Source organism: Neofelis nebulosa, chromosome 6 (genome assembly GCF_028018385.1).
Source record: "Neofelis nebulosa isolate mNeoNeb1 chromosome 6, mNeoNeb1.pri, whole genome shotgun sequence".
NCBI lineage: Eukaryota > Metazoa > Chordata > Mammalia > Carnivora > Felidae > Neofelis > Neofelis nebulosa.
Window position 1 is genome coordinate 134273121 of NC_080787.1, and position 16689 is coordinate 134289809.

At 39.6% G+C, this 16689-nt stretch overlaps 1 protein-coding gene across 9 annotated transcripts in view; it reads left to right on the plus strand.

Annotated features, from left to right (window-relative positions):
* UTRN (utrophin) overlaps nucleotides 1-4143 on the plus strand; it is a 514842-nt gene extending 510699 nt beyond the window's left edge. For all 9 annotated transcript variants that reach the window (XM_058736181.1, XM_058736184.1, XM_058736182.1 and 6 more), the window contains one exon: nucleotides 2048-4143. In XM_058736181.1, the coding sequence (XP_058592164.1) occupies nucleotides 2048-2056 (9 nt within the window). In that variant the 3' untranslated portion in view covers nucleotides 2057-4143. The remainder of the gene's footprint in view (nucleotides 1-2047) is intronic.
* Nucleotides 4144-16689: the final 12546 nt, after the last annotated feature.

Sequence of the window (16689 nt, forward strand, 5' to 3'; positions counted from 1 at the left end):
TCACAGAACATTAACTTAAAGCAGTGACTGCAATGGTACACAATGTGGTTTTGTTACTTTGAGAGGGAAAACATTTTGATTCTTCATTTAAAAATTTGCTGAGGTTGGGGAGGGGAAAATTTGCTGAGAAATGTTGGCAGCTCTGGCTTTATACCTTTCAGTGTTTTCCTTATCAGGCGCTTTTAGTACTAATGAGCCACAAGACCATAGTAAATCTTTGGAGAACATGTTCTTTCATGAACTTGTTTATTAATCTTTAATATTCTGACTGTGTTATTATCTTGATGGCAAGAGGGGCTGGGGTCTTAAGGAGAAGCACAGACGGTTGGTCTTTAGGACCTGGAGGGAAGAAAAGGAAATCTCAAGCCAGTTAGCAGGTGTGATGTGAGAGGTCAGGAGATGGAAGGACTTCATCTCCATGAAGAATCATCTTCCGATTGCTTGTGTTGTCTTAGTGAATCAGAAGCCAGGGCTTCAGCAGAGAGTGAGGACAGGAGGAGGTGTCAGAGGTGTGAGGAGAGACTGGAGGATGTGCCATAGCTGCTTGGAGATCGGGAAATAACAGACAGGGAAATAGTGTGACTGCAAGGCAACATTGAACATGACTTACGGTGCCTCCTTGTGAACAGCCGGCCTGCAAAGGCTGTGTGTTGTCTCCTGGCCGCCACGTTCAGGTTCATAAGCACAAGCACCAGAGTCAGGCTGAGTGTTGCATTTAACCAGAGTTGAAGTTTTGGTTTGGCCAAGAGAGTACAACAATTCAAGGGAAGAGGCAAAGGTATGATGATGATTGAACAAAGTATCCAAGCTTGTAGGGAAAGAAGTGATGATATGTTAGGTGCAGGAGACAGAAAAAAAAAGGGGGGGGGAGCAATGGATTGTGGTAGCAAAGGGTGGATGGAGTTGGGGTCCTAATGGAAGTAAGTGGGAAAGTAAGGTGGTTGTCAGAGGCAGGATGATTGAGATTGGAAGTGTTGGAGGGGGTGAGGTATTGGTGATGGTCCATTTGGAACTTTGAGTGAGTGACAAGAGTGGAGGACACATTCTCTGGAGGAGAGGAGTTCAAGGAACTGAGAGGCCAGATTTTTGGCAGAATCATCTATGTGGGCAGTGAAATCACTAGGATTTAAACATAGTTTTAACACGATGACAGTGAGCCATTCTTCAAGAAGTAAGGGAACATGATCCAAGGGGTCAGAAGATGACTACAGAGTGGGTGGTATAGTCTAATGGCATGGGATTCAAAGTTGGGTGGAGAGAGAGAGAGAAAAGGGCCTGAAAAAACACGACGTGGACCTAGAAAGGACGTATCCAATACATGAAGAGTGTGGGAGATAGAAAACAGTCATATGTGAGACAGTTGTGGAGGAACCTGTGTCTTCGGGGGAGATCCAGATATTGATGCGTTCAGAGAAGAATTGACGGGCATGGGTTTTAATGATGATGGATCCAACTGTACGACCTTCCCTTCAAAACATTGATGCCACTCCCTTGAGTGTGACCTGGATGTATATCCTCTCTTGCCTACGTGTACTGGCCCTGGTCCGTTAACCGGCACCACTGCACACCCTTAAACTGTGATTCATGTCTTGCGTGCCCCTTGTCTGGCCCCCAGCTTGGGTCGGAGACCGGTTGGAATTGTCGAGGATACCCCCTCAGCCACAGACCTCCCACAGTCCCCCAGGGAAAGATGGAGTGCTTGCACCAGCTGAATTCACTCATCTTTGGTACCTCCAGCAAGAAGAAGCCGAGTGCTGTCTATTTTCACTTGGTTTCCAGCCTGGGCAAGAGAAAAGTCTTCCAAACTTCCTCTACACTGGCTGCAATGATAAAAAGCAGACTAGATGCCTTCGGGATGAAAGAGAAAGACCTCATCCCAGGGAGCAAAAGTCACATGGAAGTAAGGGGTCCCCTTTGAACACAGCCAAAGGGGCTGTGGGTAGTTGTGAAAGAAGTACTTTTATTTCTCAGAAGAGTTGACAGGTCTCTGCTACCTGTAATGTTCTGTGTAAATGTTGTTCTGACAGCACTGTTTCCCTTCCCACAGGCAATGTGAAGTATTCATCTAGCCAGTCAACATTTCCTGACTTAACAGTGTTGCCCTTTTCAGCAAATGCCAATTCCGAGTTCCATTTAATCAGAAGCTCCGTGGCTCCTTGAAACATGCTGTTGAGCGCTGACTGTGTGTTCTACTGAAGGAGTAAAACACTGACTATCCAAAGAGAAAGGATATTTTGTTTTTATAATAATCATATATTATTGGGTTTTTTTTTGTTCTTCCCTTTCTATGCAACTGTAAATTAATGAACAGAGTGGTATTTGGAAATGATATTACATTTGTCACTGATTTGTATACTGTATACAGCATTGGGAAAGTGGGTGGGGGGCTTTCTAAGATGATACCTTCTTGTTATTAACCATAACAAAAATTGCATAAGAATTAGAAAACAGTGTTACATTTTTACATTCCTTTATATTAACCTTGTACAATAACTTCGTTTATTTCTTCCGCTCTTTTACCATTATGTTTTGGTTATTTATAATTCACCAGCCACATGACCACATAGATTTCCTGTATTCATTTCCATGATTTGGCCAAATTAATAAGTCATATATTTCAATTAAATATTTATGTATATGAATTAGGCTACATCTCTTACATACCACTTAACTTTATTTGACATCATACTTAGTGACCACTTGGATAACCACAGTAAAAGTCCTGTGGGCCTAACTGGCATTCCTACTGGGATTTGTTTCCAGCATTTTATTTCCCCGCTCCATGTAATAAGTAGATCTTGATTTCTTTATTTATTTCATGTCCCGGTATATATGATAGAGGAGACTTAGAACAGCATTATAATAATCTCAAAGATCATTTTTACCAAAGGTTGCCCATTGAAGTATATTCTCATTTGGACACAGAAAGAGAACATGGGATAACATTTCCTTAGTTGCTAAGTCTTGATTTTCATCATTAAATACACAACAGACCTTTACTTAATCGTGCTACCAGAACACATCTTTGTCTCGAATTCCCTTTGAAGAGAATTTTATTTTGTTTATGTATACTCAAGCCATTTGTAATTCTTGAAACTCCCAGTTCTTTTCTTCCTGACAGCAGACAAATTCAATGCCTGTTTCATTTTACCTTTTGGATGAATGATTACATCTTTTATTACTTTTCATTTGATCAGTATATTTGGAAAGGATGTTTATCAAAAGCCCGTGTCACTGCTTCCACAGAGGAATAAAATTATGCCTAGATGGTGGTACCCCTGCCTTTGAGTCAATGCTGTTAGGTATTTGGTTTGGCTTCTGATTTAACATTTAACTGATTCAGTTGAAACGTGTTATGTAATTACCAAATGTAGAGAAACCAAAAAAGAAAGACAGAAAGAAAGAAAGACAGAAAGAAAGAAAGAAAGAAAGAAAGAAAGAAAGAAAGAAAGAAAGAAAGAAAGAAAGAAAGAAAGAAAATCACGTGTTTTGATTCAAGCGTATGTGCATTTAAAACATCAGGACATTTTAACTTTGGGTTCTCTTGAACTGGGATTTGGCCAGAAGGAGGCTTAAAGTTAGAAATTGCTATTCTTTTAGAATAGGTTGGGTGGGTTGGGGGGCAAGGGTGTCTATTTGCAGCATAGATATTTTGAGAAGAAAATTGTTTTATATAAGAGGAAAGCCATGACCACCTTTCTACCTCAGATGCATCTTCATCCATTGTGTTGGAAATAGCTTTATGCCGCTGCAGTCTGCAAAATCTAGAGCTTTTATCAGGCCACATCAAACCCAAGAAAAGCACCTGTTTAAAGAAAAAAACTTTCCCTGAACTCTGAACTGACAAGTTGTAGATTTGGTGTCTTCCTTGTTCTTACTTTGAAAAGTTACGTATTAATTTTTTTCTGCTTGTAATTGTGTGCAACATGTCTTCTATCTGCTATTAAGGAAAAGCTACATAAAACACTACATTGTAACCTTCTAAGTAATAATAAATAAAAAAATATATCTATCACAGTAACAACAAGGGGAAATAAGTATGTAGTTCTTTTGAAATATGTGGTAAAGAACTAATCATAGACTATCATCTAATCTGGTTACATGTTGTATTTTTCATCCTGAATAAAAGTAATTTTAACACAAGATGACTTTGATATTCTTCAGCTGTGTTCATTGAGAGACTGAGCTTTGAGTGTACATTTATGAAAATAAAATACGAAAAGAGCCTGTATAATGATAAAGCTATTATTTTCTTCTATTTTCTCTCCTACACAACGAATGCATTCTTCCTGTTGTTCTACTGTCTTTCTGTGTGTCCCTCTCTTCTCTCTTATTTATATAATTCTCAGTTTCCTTTACAGATAGAAAGCTTATAGATAGGGAAAAATAATGTTGGGTGTTAAAAACATACACATGAAGCCTATCAGGCTTTTGTTTTAATAACTTGGATGCTATTGTATTTACTTGATTCCTCTTCCAAATCCACTTAGCCGCATGCCCTTAAATAATGTGCTTTTTATATATGCACTGGGTTTTAACCATTCTGGTAGTATGTTTAATCCATTCCTGAAGCCATCCTGTGGGAAATAGTGTTGAGAATTGTATTACTTGATTCTAAAAGTAAAAGCTACCTATGAAATAGAAAAATCCCCAAACATGTAATTTGTTAGAATAAAACAGATGCATTCTAAGGAACATGCATTGTAAGCATCCTGTTTACCCCAAAGTAATAGTCACATTAAGCATTCCTAAGGAAACAATTGTTAAGTTCTAGTAACCTGTTGAGTAGGTAATTGGAAAGGGAAGTGGGAACACAAAACAAAGTATTGTTTTTACACTAAGCCTTTAGCTTGTTATTTCTGTCTCTCCTTGAGATTATATGTACATTTTTTTAAGCTTATTTATTTATTTTGAGAGGGAGGAAGGGAATCCCAAGCAGGCTTTGCACTGACAGCACAAAGCCTGATGTGAGGCTCAAACTCATGAACCATGAGATCATGACCTGAGCCAAAACCAAGAGTCAGACGCTTAACCGACTGAGCCACCCATGTGCCCGTGTACATTTTTAAAGAATGTAGTTTGCCCTTGGATTTCTCCCTGCCGCCCCCCATTCAACTGTTTCAGTCAACCAACTATTTCAGTGGCGTTTCTAAATTCATTAGTTGAAACTTTAATGCAAACACAGTAAAACACCACTAACACCACACTACCCAGCACTCTAGATAGGATCCAAATACTTCATTCCATATGATATTAGCTAGTGTTTTTGTGAGGTTAATTAAGTGATAGGAGTGAGCTCTTGATGGAGGTCAAGAGCCAGTCTCACTTGTGCTATGTCCACTCCCTGGGGTATTAGTTATCTGTTGGCACGCTAATCGGTGTGGCAGCCATTAAATCTCAATAACAAGCATGGCTTTAGCCCCTGGGATGTGAGATTCAGCTGATCGGGGAGGACTTCTCTTGCCCATATGTCTGGGGTTGACTGGTTGTTGAGTGGCATCGGGTGGCCAGTCTGGATTGTTGCAGCAACCCAGCTGGCTTCTTTCACCCACTAGTGAGCTAACTGGGTATATTCTCATACACTGACCCAAGTATGGGTGTGCAAATGGAGGGCTTTGCTGAGAACTGGCACACCACCACTTGTACTAAATTCTGGTGGTGAAAGCAAATTGCAAGGCTAGGTATGGAGACTGGATCCCAGTTCTTTAATAAGAGCAATTGCAGAGTTACTGAGGGTGTGACTAGAGAGAGGGGCCATCAGATTTCACTGTATGAGCTTCGAGGTAGATAAAGCAGGGGACATAGGCCAAAATATTACAGTGTCCATTTCCTTGGGCATTATGTCCACTGTCTCAATGGAATGGGAAACGAGTGGACTCTATACAAGGCATTCTTTTTTTTATTATTATCTTCATTTTTGAGAGAAAGCATGTGTATGAACTGGGGAGAGGAAGAGAGAGAGGGAGGCACAGAATCCGAAACAGGCTCCAGGCCCTGAGCTGTCAGCACAGAGCCCTATGTGGAGCTCAAACTCAAAGAGAGATCATGACCTGAGCCCAAGTCGGAGGCATAACCAATTGAGTCACCCAGGTGAATACAAGGCATTCTTATAAAACAAAGGTCAAGAAGATCATTCCCTCCTCCCCAGGCTACCAATTCAATTTCAGAAAGAAACACTTGTAGGAAAACTTAGCATATCTCTGCCCAACCTTCTATGGGAAGAGACCTCGGGACTGAAACTAAATTTAGGGGGAAAAAGAAAGAAAACCTAGATGAAAAATGGAATAAAAGGGATATTGTTTTAAACTGCTCAAAAGGTTTGGGGCGCCTGGGTGGCGCAGTCGGTTAAACGTCCGACTTCAGCCAGGTCACGATCTCGCGGTCCGTGAGTTCGAGCCCCGCGTCAGGCTCTGGGCTGATGGCCCGGAGCCTGGAGCCTGTTTCCGATTCTGTGTCTCCCTCTCTCTCTGCCCCTCCCCCGTTCATGCTCTGTCTCTCTCTGTCCCAAAAATAAATAAAAAACGTTGAAAAAAAAATTTTTTTTAATTAAAAAAAAAAATAAACTGCTCAAAAGGTTTGTTCAAGCTGAACTGTTAATTTTTAGATGGAAGAACACACAACACATAGAAGGTTCTTCACTTTGTCCAAATGAGTAGGGCACATGCCCTATTGTGCCCCTGCCAAAGCATTTGTTTAGAAACATAGTTTATTTGCACTTTCTATAAACTTAACCGACCTGGCCCTAATGTCTAATTTTGAAGACATTCCAAGTGGTGACATAGTTTCATATTTTAGAATATTTGCAGTGTATGTTCGGCTTCAGATATTCTCTTACAGCTTATTTTTTGGGGACTTTTGAATTTTATATGTGGGTAATTAGGGAAAATTAATTGACAGTTTCCCTCAGCCTAGCTCCGTTCTCTTCCAGGGAGCACAAATGTTGAATTCGTAATTAAATGAGATGAGTTCCCAGCCTGCTATGGGATGTAATTACAATTAGTTCCTGATATTACTTTTTTTAGGCCACTTTTCAAAAATATTAGAATACTGATTTTTAAATTTTTACTTCAAACCAATTATTTTTTAAATTTACATAAAATAAAATGACATTATAAAACTTTTGGAAAGAATGGAGTCATTCTAGTGTAAATCTGACCCAAGCGAGCCTATCAAAATCTAGAACAGTCTGATTCATTCTACCCTGTGAATTTCACGAGCCATGTTGATTGCTTGGCAAACTGTGGGCAGCCACACATTCCAGTGGGGATGTCTATAGTTACACTTTCAAAAGCTCCCCGCAACCACCACCCCCACACCCCCAGGGGCGCCTGAGTGGCTCAGTTGGTTAAGCGTCCAACTTCGGCTCAGGTCATGATCTCACAGTTTGTGAGTTGGAGCCCCGCGTCGGGCTCTGTGCTGACAGCTCGGAGCCTGGAGCCTGCTTCAGAGTCTGTGTCTCCCTCTCTCTCTGCCCCTCCTATGATCATGCTCTGTCTCTCTCTGTCTCTCAAATGTAAATAAACGTTAAAAAAATTCAAAAATTTACCCTCATCCCACACGATCCTCCTGTACCCTGTTCTCCCCTTACTATCACTGTTCTTCCACCCCCACCAAGTAGGCTTATATTGTCAATGATGCTTAAAATAAGGCACTGCTTAGTACCAAACAAAATGCATTCTGGATACTATCTCCCCAAAATGTCTATGATGAGTTAATAAAATGAAAAAGGTAAAGAGGAAAGTTAGAATTAACCGTGGATCAAAATTGTGCCTTGACTTGAAATTTAGTGGCTATAACTGCACTGAAAACAAAATATCCATATGCCTGAGATGTGTGAGGCACTGCTTAAGCTTCCAAAGACCGAATGAGAGAAAAAAATTCCTGCCTTGGGGAGTTCCTAATCTGGTGGTAAGCCCCATCATAATCAAGTGGTTACAATAATAGTAACGGGACCTGGGAGGAGGATTAATAGGTCCCTATAAGAACACGTAGTATAGTTTAGACCCCACAGGATGTGTATCCAGATACAGTTCAAGGAAAAATGTGAAATTCACCTATAGAGAACCATATCCTAGTAACTTCACTGGGATGCTTCAATGTACTTATTAGTGATGTTAGAATCCGAAGAAGACATCACAATGATCACCGAAAATGCCCTGGATGTAGCAGCATTGCCCCCCAAAAAGATTCCCTGGTTAAATAATTTAGGAAACACGGCATGCTCTAATGCCCTGTAAAGATTCACAGTGCACATGAACATATTAAAAGCGTTTAGAAATCCCGAAGGAAAGAAACCTGCCTGTGTCGCTCTGCATTTCTAAGCATTTAACAGCAGAACTTTTTGCTGCTTACCTACCAACATCCTGCAGTGTATGTTTTAGATGCTGAATTAATGTCATAAGTTTTAGTCTTGCAAATACACATGGGTGGTGGTCCCATGCAATCTAGAAAAGTGATAAGTGAATAGTAGAACGATTAATATTAATTCAAGATTTTAAAACAGAAAGTAACCTTATATGACAATCAATATATTCCTGTCATTACAGGGATATGCTAAAGCATGGTTAAGAATCAAGACAGTTTGACCTCAGCATAGCTCCATCCCGGGCTCAGAAAATATATTTCTAGAGGAAGAAGATTTCTGTTTCTAAAATCCGTGTCTTCCTAGATGAGCCATCCACATACCAAACCAGGCATGAAAACAACAGGATCTAGGAATGGCTGGGGTATCCAAATCCTGCTCCTGAGACCTCATTTTTTGTTTATTTCTTTACCTAATTAGTAATGAAAATGTCTAGTTCTGCTAAAACTGACCAAAACATTATCCAATCACAATGTGGTTGTCGTATAATAAGCCGAGTTATAAATAACATTTATTTTCTCTCCTCTAATTGCCCCTTTCTTTTGAGGCCTGGATCTTTTGCATGCAGGTTAAAACACTCGTATCCTCACCTCCACCTCCCCGCCCAGATCTATTCATAAGATTTTTTTAATATATAGCAGAACAATGCTCTGCATTATCACAACCTGTTTGAATTATCCTTTAAGTTTATTCATTTGTATATTTTAAGTAAACATGTACTGATTGTTAAATTCATTTTCCACGTTATTGATTTTAAGAAGAGAAGTCCCAAATGGTAGTTATTAGAAATGTGCCCTGTGAATCTGAACAGAATCCTTTGAGACTTAGGTAGTGAGCATCACTGCTCCTTGGTTTTATCTCCCACGGATAAATTGTCTAAGGGGAGTTCCTGAATCAAAACAGTTTAGGACCAAATCTATGAACAGAGGGACTAGAGTCTAGGCCACTGCAATTGGCCTCGCCTCAAAGACTAATTAACTCAATCTTAATGTTTTTGAGAGGATAAACACAGCCAGATGTTAGAGCATTAAATTGTGGTCCTTATATCACATTCCTCAGGGAATCAGCTGGAGTCTGATCAGGCCCTTCCTGGGCCTACTGCATGAAGGCCACGCTCAGGAATCTGTTATATCTGCCTGCTGGCTCCCCAGATAACCTGTGGGTAAAACAAAGTGGAGAGTTTGTTTGTTTTGGTAAAAGTAATAGGGGAGAACACTACTTGACAGAATTTTTGTAGTGTCTCTGAGGGGAAAAAGCTCGGTTAGGATTGCAGAAGAGGGGTAACCTGATAGCTTAGGATTTGTAGGCATAGCAAAGCGAATGTTTTAAGGCAGAGGTTTTGAAGAATTTGGTAGAACACAGTCGTTTGATGCTGTCTGCTGAAGAACTGAATAGTTTTTTTTTTTTAATGTTTATATGTATTTTGGGGAGAGAGCGAGCACGTGCGTTTGTGGGGAAGGGGCAAAGAGAGGGGAGACACGGAATCCAAAGCAGGCTCCAGGCTCTGAGCTGTCAGCACAGTGCCCAATGCAGGGCTTGAACTCACAAGCCGTGAGATCATGACCTGAGCCAAAGTCAGACGCTTAACCACCTGAGCCACCCAGGCGCCCCCAAAACTGAATAGTTTGATGTTCACATAACTGGGTTTTTTCAGGAAGTTTCTTGAACAAGGAAGTTATAATAAAGTTATAATGATGACTTTAGTGTTCCTCTAAACTATGTTAGTGAACACTAAAAACTATGTTAGTGAAGACAATGGAATTCTAGACTCATGACATTGTAGACAAAGTTGAGTGCTCATGCTTCTCAGCTTCTTCAACCTGAGCTGAAGGATAGATCATTAATCTCTGGGAACATGATGAAGCCACGACTTCACCACAATTTATGGTGTCACAGTTGAGTGTCATGTTTCCAGGGTGGTTGTTTCGACTGCCACGGAGTGTCAGGTTTTCCTGTCCTTTTTGTCAAATGATCATTAATTGGATCACTAGATGGGACCGCAGCTACACACAGTATGCAAAATTCTGGAGATCACAGATCTGAACAGTGCGACCCAGACAAACAGCAAGAAAAGGTTTGTATTCCATTTATCAGCTGGGAACCATAAGTACCCAAACTAAACCCAGAGAGTAGACGCTATCATCCCTCTGAGGAGCCTACAGATATGGAGTTACTAGCAAAAATGTTTAAATTTATGATTTTTTTACAAATTATAAATTTTTACATTATAAATTTTTACATTATAAATTTTTAAATTATAAATGTTTACATCCTGGATTTTTTAAAGTAATATTTAAGATATCAAAAAGGTCTAGAGAGCTGTAATCATAACATTCTTTCTGTAAAATAACACCCATTCCCTTTAGAGGTCCATACTATACGGCAACTCTATTCTGAACCAAGCACCTGTTATTTTCCTGTTTCAGTCTTAAGATATGTCCCATAAACAAACAAAACTAAGTTTTGATTTTCTAAAGTAGTTATTAGCATATCTATCCAAGGGCTCACAGTTTGCAAACAGATGTTAGATAGTCATAAATGCCTCCTTCTTAAGACAGTGGAAAAGGAGTAGTAGGATTCAGAGCATTATAATGATGTATAAAAATATGTGAGGGGGGCGCCTGGGTGGCGCAGTCGGTTAAGCGTCCGACTTCAGCCAGGTCACGATCTCGCGGTCCGTGAGTTCGAGCCCCGCGTCAGGCTCTGGGCTGATGGCTCGGAGCCTGGAGCCTGTTTCCGATTCTGTGTCTCCCTCTCTCTCTGCCCCTCCCCCGGTCATGCTCTGTCTCTCTCTGTCCCAAAAATAAAAAAAATAAAAAAAAAACGTTGAAAAAAAATTTAAAAAAAAATATGTGAGGGAGGAAAGAATAGGATTTTATAGAAAGTAAGCCTACTTGCAGAGAGGTGTTGCTTATTTTCAATGAGAAACAAAGAATTTGTCCCATTTTAAATCAACTTTAAAGGAGATGCTAAAAACAAGTGGACAGAGCCTGCACTTAGCTGTTTAGCTGTTGTGGCTGGTGCCCTTAGCAAGGTGAGTAGACTTTTGCCACCAGGTCAAGAGAGGAACTGTAGTACTCTATTGGTCTCTAATGATTCACAAAAAGTTGAGTCCGAACACCCAAGCCTTGTCCAAATCTCTCATATTATATATAATTAGACAACCTTGTGACGATTGGGTAGACCCAGAGTGGGAGGTTTTATAGAAGAGTTCATTGTAACTCAAGAAAGAAGTGTTTGTACTTAGATTCCAGAAACAGCTGAGTACCAAGGATTTGATTGAGTCATATAGTGATTTGGAAATTCAGAGCAGCCAGGAACTCCAGTAGCCAGTGAAATCCTAGAATCTTCTTTATCATTTCTTAGTTCCTACCCTGGGAAAGTTTGGCAAGGCCTAGCCTGTTAAGAGAAAGGAATTTACCTTCAGGAGAAATCATGTTGTAGGTGATGAACTTTGACAAAATTGTAACCTCCCTTTGGAAGTCTTATGTCACCTGTGAGCTAAATAAAGCAGTAAGCAGAGGGATAGAACCAATGTTAGAGCTACCCCATCTCAAGAACACAAAAAATGGCCATCCACGTATTCGATAAGAATAGAATCACAAGGAAATTTAGGTCCTAGAGTTGGTGGTTGAAGACTTGTGAAAAGTATGAGGGAGTTTCCATAGTACTTTTGGCCATAGCAGTCAGGTATATTGTGGATTTTTCTAGAAGGCTAACAGTGATTGATTATTTTGACCTATAAAGACACCAGAGCAAGTAGAACACAGATGTAGTAGTGTACAATTGAAACCTCGGGAGTCACCTAAAAGAAAATAGTATTTGGGTTTGATACTACAGGGAAGCAGGGAATAACTATCCTCGGAGCCTGAACAAATATATATTCCATCCCCTGGGTTATTAACAGGGATGTCATGAGTGTTATAGGGAATGCTACAAGGTATTATGAGTCCTTAATTAGACTTCTGGCTATGGTTTGTAGTCCATCTTTAACTCTGGGTAAGAAGCTACCGTGCAAGTTTGAGTTGACATTTAGACAGGGCACTCTTAACCCTGATGGGCCCAGCCCCTGTAATCGTAATAAGTACGATGCGAGTAGAATAGTTTGCCCACAAAAAGTTTGGTGTCTCCTTGAGATCTGCAATGTGGACTTGATTTGGATATGCAGACATTGGTAAGTCACTGTCCAAATTAACTATGCCATGAGGATGAATAGGGGTCCCTCAGGTGTTTCAAGAAAAGAACTATTAACATATTTAGTCTGGCAATTCAATTTGCACAGCAAACGGCTCTTTATGAAGTTAGCAGGTGTGCATGTTCATTAAGGAGGAAAACATGTTCCTTGGTTAGAGACCCCAGGGCGACAGTTATGGACTGGGACACAGGGAGTGTCTGAGGATTATTAGAGACACCTACCACCTGAGCATTCTAATTGCTCTGTGTTCTGTTTTAATATATTCTAATAGTTTGCTCCAAAGGCAAGGTTGTATAACTGGTAGAATTTCAGGTGGATATTGCAACACCTGTAGCAATAAAAAACTTGCAAGGCTTCCCTTTACTATTTAGAGACATTTTCCTTGTAAGTTTGAGGCTAACACAGTCCCCTCTCAGAGCACCTTTACTGATTATTCACTATACTTCGTTCCTATAGATTCTGGGCTAACACAAGATAATTCTTTCTCCAGTGCATTTTTGTTTACGGTAATATTTTGTGTATGGTTTATGTCTTCACAAAAGACAGCCTTTTTCTACATGGGATGACTGGGATGGGAATCATCTAGCTAATTTTTTTGTTGTTGTTTTTCTTTTGTTTTCTGCAAAGTCACCTATTTGTACTGAGTCTTATTCTGGTGTTGTTCTAAGTGTTTTTCAAATTATTCAGCAAAGTATCGGAGGTCTGGTAATGGGGCTATTAACCATTCTGATTTTTCCTTCATATTAAATTCCCTCTTTCTAGCTTAAGACTATTAACAAAAAGTGAAAAGAAAAGTAGAGTCACATCTACCTCAAAATCTACTTCTAAATTTTGCCAAAAAGTAGCAAAGAGCCTATTCTTGAAGTATCAGATGAGCTCTTCCTTGCTTTGCCTCTGAGACTATGCCATAGCCCAATCTATTCTCACTGGAAAGTCTTTGGGTAGAGCCTTCAGAAGACTGTGTGCAACACTTCTACCTTTTCCAACCCTCTCTACATCCCTATGTAAGTAGGATTCATTTCAGTTATCTTGAGATCTTCCCAAATCTGCCTTATTCTCCTAATTTCTTGCATCTTAGCTTCCACTAATGCATTAATTGATTGGTATAAATCTGGAAGCCCTGGATTATTGGTTCCTAAAGCTATCCTGCATTCCTTTGCAAATTTCCTTCTATCTTTTTTGGGTTTGGAAACTATTTGACAATGGCTCTCAGCCCAGAGCGAGACCTAGGCTTAAAACCAAGTGTAAGAGGTTTTTCTGTTCTAAGGGTGATTTAATTTTGAGTTAATTGAACTTTGGGGTTTTCAACCAACCAGGCAGGAAGGGGAGAGTGCCAGAGGGAGAGATCCAGTAGGGGAGAATGAAGGTGTGTAGTATAGTGGAAAAGGAATAAGAAGATAAAGGTGATTAAGTCCATCTTGTGATTTGAGGAAATCCAGAATGGAGATAACTTTACATTTTTCACATTTTATTTTGCTTTGCTTGAAAATTTTCTTAAGGAAACAATTTTGGATCTGGATTTCTTTTAAATATGTCTTCATATAAATCAAAGTTTGCAGATGGTGGATGTTTGCAATATTGCTCCCTTTTTGGTTCTAATGTGCCTCTCAAATGAACAATTCTGATTATGCCAAAAGTTCCCCCAAAGTGACAACTGTAATTCTAAATTATCCTTGTTGAATTATGTCATTTAGAAAGTAAAGCTCATGATTTGGAGTGAGTTTAAAACTGTGAGGACAGGACACCCAGACAGAGGGGATACAGATGCATGTGTGGAGGGAGATAAACCCATGGGAGTCGGGGAATAGTCAGTCAAAGGGGTGTTTGTACACCTCATGGCTCAAGCCCCCCAGCCTGATGACCAAGCTATCTTTCATTAATGACAGGAGACAGAAAAGCTTAGAGAGATCTTTCCCAGAACTGGACTCTTATGGACAAAGCAAATCAGGACTGAGTAAAGTTCTCCTAGGTTTGAGAAGTGACCAGGGCAGTTTGTTCAAAGGATAAGTTCCAGTAAGAAACCTTTCGAACTTCTCAGTTCCCAGGGCCAGTTTGATGAAGGGATATATTGGGACCTCTTTTCTATAAACTTTCTCTTATAAATGTGCAACCAAAGTGACAAAGACAGATAGAAACAAGGAGTTGGACCAAAAATGAAAAATCTATTCTTTTTTCAAATCTAAGCAGATAATAAAGCATTCCTAAAATGAATTTCTTTTTTTCCTATAAGTTAAACGCAGTACTTTGGAAGCTCAGCACCAGAAGTTTTGATTGAGTAGGTTCGGGGGTGGGGGTGGGTGAGGTAGGATTCAGAATTTGTATTTCTTTTCTTTTCTTTTTTTTTTTTTTTAGCATTTTTCAAATATGAAAATTATTGTCAAATTGGTTTCCATACAACACCCAGTGCTCATCCCAATAGGTGCCCTCCTCAATGCCTGTCACCCACTTTCCCCTCCCTGCAACCCCCCATCAACCCTCAGTTTATTCTTAGTTTTTAAGAGTCTCTTATGGTTTGCCTCCTTCCCTCTCTGTAACTTTTCTCCCCCTTCCCCTCCCCCATGGTCTTCTGTTAAGTTTCTCAGGATCCACATAAGAGTGAAAACATATGGTATCTGTCTTTCTCTGTGTGACTTATTTCACTTATCATCACACTCTCCAGTTCCATCCATGTCGCTACAAAAGGCCATATTTCATTCTTTCTCATTGCCAAGTAGTATTCCATTGTATATATAAACCATAATGAATTTGTATTTCTAACAAGTTCGTCTAGCAGAAGGTCAAGGAGACTCAGAGTAGCAACGTCCTAGTCAAGAGCCTGGGACAGCTACAGTGAAGAAGTCTAGGTAGGATGTGGATAGGAAGTCCAAGATTCTCAAATTTTGGCTCCCTAAAACCACAAAACAAAGCAAAACAAAACAAAAACAAACAAACACTAAAATAACCTATTGATAATACAAAGCTGAATTTATTTTATTTATTTCAAGAGAGAACACCGCTTGATGAAGTCCCGGGTAGGAATGTATATGAGATTCTGGAGACTGGTTTATAGTAGATCTTTCAGTGCAGATGTTTGATTAGGATGGAATAAATATCATGATATAACAATTTGGGATTTGTGGATACAGCAAAGCAAAGATTTTAAGTCGAGGGCTTTAAAAAATTATAAGGAGTAGGGGCGCCTGAGTGGCTCAGTTATCTGATTTTGGCTCAGGTCATCATCTCAAGGTTTGTGAGTTCAAGCTGCACATCGGGCTCACTGCTGTCAGCTTCTCAGTGCAGAGCGCACTTGGGATCCTTTGTTGCCCTCCATCCACCCTTCCTCTGCTTGCTCTCTCCCAAAAATAAATAAATATATTTTTTTAAAAAATTGTGAGGAGTCAACAGATGTTTGATGCTATCTGTTAAAGAGTTGAATGTGCTGATGTTCATTTAAATGACGTTTGGGGAAGCTCCTGGAGTAAAAAATGGGGTTATTTGCAACATGTATCTTCTGCAGCTAGAGATTCATGGAATAATAAAACCATGTAGACAAAGAGGGGCACACTGAAGTTATGTTAGTGAGGACTCCTAATAGCAAAATTACATAAACATAAGCAGTAAGTTGTACATGCACAGATTTTGGAGATATATTTTTACACTTCATTTAAGTTATACCCCAAGTTGAATGCATATGCAATCGCCATATTATTGATAAAAATAGACCACAAACTTAGCAATACTGACATTAAAATTAACCAATGAGCATGTAATGTACAGGGTTTAAATCACACATCTTCACTATACCTTCATCTTCTGCATCATACAAATATTTATTCAAAGTTACGTTGTGATTTTTATGTCTCGAACCTAAGGAAGCCTCATATTATGAGTTGGGAAACAGAAGAGGGAATTTATTTTGCCACGGGTGGGGGGATTGTCTTATTTTACCAACTCAAACTAAAAGCATAATGCATACATTTGTTTGACTTACTCTCGGATATAAAGAATTTGGGTGAAAGGCGTAGGAGCGGTGGCCTAATATATTTAAGAGAAATCCCAGTAATCTTTAATCAAATGAGAAAATGGTTGTCACATTTATGAGAAAAAAAAGAGCTATTGTTGATAAAGTAGAATCTTTGGACGAATATCAGAT